The sequence below is a fragment of the Eucalyptus grandis genome, chromosome 5, assembly GCF_016545825.1.
Source record: "Eucalyptus grandis isolate ANBG69807.140 chromosome 5, ASM1654582v1, whole genome shotgun sequence".
In the NCBI taxonomy this organism is placed as follows: Eukaryota; Viridiplantae; Streptophyta; class Magnoliopsida; order Myrtales; family Myrtaceae; genus Eucalyptus; species Eucalyptus grandis.
The window spans coordinates 56,626,714-56,632,764 of NC_052616.1; the positions used below are offsets into that span (position 1 = coordinate 56,626,714).

The 6,051-nt window shown below is 41.3% G+C and overlaps 1 protein-coding gene across 1 annotated transcript; it reads right to left on the minus strand.

Annotated features, from left to right (window-relative positions):
• Positions 1–1,705: 1,705 nt before the first annotated feature.
• LOC104441004 (cysteine-rich receptor-like protein kinase 10) lies at positions 1,706–5,818 on the minus strand. The gene is given in 8 exon segments (XM_039312109.1): positions 1,706–2,177; positions 2,179–2,208; positions 2,295–2,445; positions 2,642–2,879; positions 3,058–3,268; positions 3,392–3,513; positions 3,629–3,766; positions 4,916–5,818. Coding segments are annotated over 8 exon segments (1,998 nt in total). The 5' UTR covers positions 5,727–5,818; the 3' UTR covers positions 1,706–1,880.
• Positions 5,819–6,051: the final 233 nt, after the last annotated feature.

Genomic DNA, 6,051 nt, shown 5'->3' on the forward strand with positions numbered 1-6,051 from the left:
GGTGTGGCTTCAGTAATGAAAATTCTGATGATGAAGAAGAAGGAGAGAGATAGGGAGACAGCCAAGACTTCATGGTTGGATTGATGATTGTATTGGCCTAGCGAGATCGGCTGGGAATTGTAGGAACGATGATGTTTGAATTGTCGTCCCATAAATTTGGTCCCATGCAACTTGCGCGACACGACTTCATCGAAAAGTCTCGTGCAACTTTATGATGGATGTGTAGTTTCTGGACCAATGATGTTTGAATTGTCATCCCATTGATTTGGTGCGCCCAACCTGCAAGTTCCACGCGCTTGCACGACATTACTCCATCGAAAAGTCTCGTACAACTTCACGATGGATGTGTAGTTTCTGGACCCCTCGTATTCGATAAATTAATTAACTAAATAGAGAGCAACAATTTAACCACCGGCCGCGGTGGCTCCACCGAGATGACTTGTGGTTCAAAACCCAAGGGAGGCGCTAGAAGGATCGGGGGTGGTGGGTCCTCCCGCTTAAGTGTCACTCCTGGGGGTTATGGCGCGACTATCGGCTGCAAGCCGTTCCTCCAAGTACCAAAAAAAAAAAAAAAAATTTGGGATGATTTGTGGTGCCACCCCACCCCACTCCTTACTAAAATCCCAGCCATTGCTCACTCAATTGCGATGGTCTGGTTCAGTTTGATTTGGTTAGTTCCTAAAATGAGAAATCAAAGATCACCCTTTGAAAACCGAGAGTGACCTTTGAAGCCTGTAGATGGACTTTCTGGCGACGACCAAACCATGGAGGACCAAGGTGGGATTTCGCTTTTGGGGCGACTTTGCTAATAAGCCTAGTCTTGGCAATTCTCGATTTTGCAAGCTCTGTTCTAAATGATGTTTTGATTTCTTTTTGAGTTTATAACATATCAGACTGGTGAAAAGTAAAAGATAAATCAAACTAACGAAATGAGGAGTTTGGTGTGAATTCTTATTAAGAAAACAATCAACTTGAATTCGTGAAAATTTCAGGAAAAGAACAAAACTAAAAGAGAAAGTCGGTTGATAAGTTTTTCCTTTGCTCCGATTAGGCTCTTTCTCTAAATATACAGAGATCGTTGAGAGAGAGGAGTTCTGAGCCCATCAATCACATGTCCACTCATCCACTCGGATCCACTCATCCACTCGGATCCACATTCACTCAAAGTTTAAGCCAATGATATGTGAGGCCTGTAGGCCAACTAATATAATATCAATTGCTCCACGCTTTCAAGAACAGAAACAATGTTAGAATAGGCTTAGAAATAATTCGTTACCCAGCTAAAATTATCCTAGGACAAGTATTTTTCAGCCGTTGTTCTACCAGTACAGATTTTAAATTTTCCACAAATTTGGAATTTATCCAAATTAATGCTAGCATACCCCAAAGTCACGCTGGTCTAGGAATTTATGCTCATGCGAAGCGGAGATCACGGCCATGAATAATCATGTTTTTATATGAATAATATTGTCCTCACTTCCTCACGATCTTATTTTCTCGTCATGGCTAAACGGAAATAAAGAATGCCCTCGACTTTACTATGGCTAGATAGCAGTGCATTGCTAGACCGTTCACGAATAAGTGTCACATGCGGCAGAATTCGGTTTCACAACCAACTCTTGTAATCGTTTTACTCATCTAGCGGAGAGTGCAAATATCCTTTACACAAGTGATGAACTTGATAATTCGTTGTAGTCGTGTTTGTTTCTTGATAGGAGAAGCCACAATGTACTATGCGCATGATCCCATGGCAAATAGCAGCCTATTTTCAAAAAGCAGAGGTGCTTGTTGATTGTTCAGTAATGATCCCTGTGGAAGGCCAAGGATCTCAAGGTCTCTGTGAAACTAGCATGAAGAGAGACTTTCACTCATGTCACGATTCACCGAGGGTGCACTTCACTAACCGACATTTCATTGATCGACCGCGGCATAGACCCGCTGGTGGATTCGTCCGACTTGAGCTCTTTCAGCTGTCTTTCCGTGCTCCTTCGAAGGAAGAAGGCCGGTCTTCGAGGCTGTGGAAGCTTAACAGAGTGGCTGCTGAACATAAGGACTATGCTTGCCATTGTGGGTCTATCAGCTGGATCTTCTTGAACACCCAGTAAACCAATGTGGAGGCATCTAAGCACTTCATCGATTGAATATGAGTCACCAATGAACGGATCTAACACTTCCAAGCGGTGTACCGGCTCTCCAATGCTTCCATGCCTGTAAAAATTATTCAGTGGAGGATATTCCACTTAATTAGATGGGTGCAACACAATAAGTGTCGTAATAGCACGGATGCAACTTACATAGCTGGCAAGATTTTCACCCCCGTCTGATTGGGAGAAGCCGCTATTCTTCTTGCCGCTAATGATCTCTAGGATTAGGACACCAAAACTATAGACATCGGACTTCGCTGAGATTTGCCCACGCATTGCATACTCAGGAGACAAGTAACCACTGCAAACCAAACACAAGGGCTATAGCATCCATTATCTTATTGTAAATTGCTAAAATAAGCAAGTCACGAATGACCCACATTCAAGGACTAGCATGTATATGAGCATGGTGTTGTTTCTAATTTACAGATCAACCACAAGATAGTATCATATAAACAAGAAATTATCAGTCATCTAAGAAAGAATTTGAGACTTACAAGGTCCCCACGATTCTATTAGTTTTTGCCCGAGTTTGATCAACTCCGAAAATCCTAGCCATGCCAAAATCTGAAATCTTCGGGTTCATATCACTGTCTAACAGAATATTGCTTGGTTTTAGGTCACGATGAATGATACGTAGCCTAGAATCTTCATGCAGATAGAGCATTCCTCGAGCAATTCCAGATATTATCTTATAACGTCTTGACCAATTTAATTGCCTTCTCTTATCAGGATCTGCATATTTACACAATTAGAAACCAATAATTATGAGTTGGTAAATCCTCAAAGAACTTTCAGCATGTTCCCCAGAAGCTAGTGAGAGTTTAAACTCTAACTTTCTGCTAATCATACGTACAGTTTCTTTAACATGGAAAAATGACAACTTAAGAGTCTATTAGAGGGTGTGATGTACCAAATAAAAAGTAGTCAAGACTTTTGTTTGGAACAAACTCATAGACAAGTATCTTCGCTTCTCCCTCTAAGCAAAACCCGAGTAACCGCACAAGGTTTCGATGTTGCAGCTTCCCTACCAAAACAACCTCATTCTTGAATTCTCCAACACCTTGTCCTGAGCTTTTAGATAGCCTCTTCACAGCTATTTCTTGTCCATTCAGAAGCCTACCCTGAAATTTGATGTGGTTCTTTGAGTAGAAATGAATAGCTTCTAACCTCAACATCACATAACAAACATACACGACATCCAAAGATTTTCATAAAGCACTATCACTGTTTCTAACTGACAATACCCGGAAAACTTCACCAAATCCACCCTGTCCCAACTTGTTTTGATGAGAGAAATTGTTTGTGGCAGCTTGTATAGTAGCTAAATGGTATTGCAAGGACTCTGCAGTTGTAATTTCACTTGCACCTACATGACGAAACGACAGGAGATGGTCATTCACTAAAAGCATAGAACTGTGTATCTCGGATACACAGTAAATTCTCTCCGAAAATAAGGCATAAACATGCGCGTATTTAAGTACCGCCTTCTGCATGGACGACTTCATACGTCTTTGTTGTTTTACTCCGGGGCAAATAACAAGCAACAAAGAGAACTATTATAGCAACGCCAACCGGAATGGCCACGGCAACAATTATCGTGGTAGATTTATTGCTTTTGCCTGCATATGTGCAACCATATCATAGGGGTGCGTGATAGAATTTGCTACTACAGCCAGAAGCAATTTTTAAAAAACAGATATTACAGACTCGTTTAAATAAATGATTCTACTATTTTTCCCACTCTAATCATGTTCTTTAAGCTCTTCATGCATGAGATTTTATTTCGTTAAAATTGTCCGGCTTAAAATGTCTAAAAGAAACATGTTCTGCCCCGAAATATGTCCATCTCACTATATCTTTTTCCTCTTCTAATTCTTATATTGTAGGGGTGCAACCATTATTAATTTTATATTAGCGACTAATTAGACTAAAAATAAGCTTCAAAGGCTAAACCCCTGAGTCCAAAGTCTACTATCATTGGCTTTCGTGTGAAAGTTCTCTAGATAATCGAATCTCAGGAGTGACGTTAGAAAATACCATGTTTAGCCGGTATGACATTGAGACAATTGCCGGATCCACTTAGGAAAGTTTGCACCTAAAATGTACCTCATCTTGACTTTATGGGACGGAAGACTTTAATGAAGCATTAAAGGTTGAAAAACATAAACAAGAAATCAATTTTTGAGAAGAAAAAATAGGAAAAAGAAGAGAACGCAAACATATACGCAACCATTTGATGAAGAACTCATTTGTTTGGCAAAAGCAACAAACCAACGAAAGTAAAATCTAGAAATCAAAGATGTGACACTAAAAGAATATGTGGTTCGTACCCGTAAATGAATTTTCATAAAGCTTGTTAACAAATGTGTTGAAACAGTTGTTAAGCATACTTTATAACAAAAATATTTTGATTTCCAAAACACCGATTACATATAATATGAAAAGAACCATGAAGAACTAAATGTTATTTGATTGCTTAGAAAGTTCCCGGGGCATTTTTTTTTTAAATAAAATCCAGCACATGAATCAATAAGGAAAACTCTCCCAAAGTTCCTAACCACCAAATACACCCTCATTCATCCTAAAAGATATTACAAAAAGCATACATGGACAGAAATTTATAGGCTGGGACACTAAAAATACAAGTCAAGATGGACAAAATACATGACTAGAATCTATGAACAAAGATCAACAGATGAAATTACAAAAGTTGTAAAAAGAAAACTAGTAATCCATCATCCTTCTCCTTAATTCAATTAAATACGTACCTTTGGCTCTATTCAGCGGAGCAGGAGGAGGAGAAGGAAGCTGGGGCAGTGGTGGCACTGCCGAGGCATTATAAAAGAGGTACATCTCGAACCTCACCGTGCAGCTTGAAGTGAACGACCTTCCACCTTGCTCCCCCTGAGGTAGAGCTGCGACCGCAGCCCGGAGGCATGTGTTACAGTCGGACACCGTCAAGTCCGGCGTGCACTGCGCAAGCGTGTACAGCTTCTGTGAGCTTGTGAAGTTCGCCTCTGCGACAGCAAACTTCTTCCCCGATTCACTCCCCGAAGCCCTCAGCACCACGTCGTTCATGGTCTCTCCTAGCAGCTGCACGAACCGATCTGGGCCGGCGACGTTCCCGGTGTCTGGTATCGTGTATATAGGATCATTCTCCATCACCGAGTAAATGGACTGGTCTGAGTACTTCAACATGCACTCGTCGTACCAGATCACAGAGATTCTCCTGTCGGGGCATCGGCGAAGGATGTCTTTTGATCCGGTAGCCACACACTCGCTGCACGTGGCAGTGCTGACATCGCCGCGGCAGAGGAAGAGCCCATACGCACGGCCGGGAGCGTCCTTCCCAGCGGTGGTATTAGTGAAGCCCTCACCGCTGTTGGTGGCGGCAGAGGAGAGGGAAGAGAGGAGGGCGTTGAGGTTGGATTGGTAGGTGGATTTGGGAGCGTAGAGCGTGGTGTTCGAGCAGTCATACTGTAGATAAATTGGTGCGGCTTCGGTAGTGTAGCAGTGATGATTGCTGAGAAAATTGAGAAAGAAGAAGAGGGCGAGGGAGATGATGAAGCGAAAATTCATGGTCTGATGATCTTTATTTGCCTGCGGGACTGGGCATAGAATTTGCGAAAGAAGAAGAGTTTGTCCAGTTCTCTGGAGAAAAAGAAAAATGTTACAGGTGAGAAAAAGTAATCGTACTAGTGTGATGAAGATTTTGTGGCCCAAAAGAATCGTGAGATGAGGGTTTCAATTGTGGAGTGAAAGGAACCGCCACCTGGAAATTGAATAACCGACTTTTTTTAATTACTTAATAGAAAATTATCACGTCATTTGATAAGTATAAGTTTTAATAAGATTTCTTAATATATGAATCTTTGCTCTACACATATAAATATATATATATATA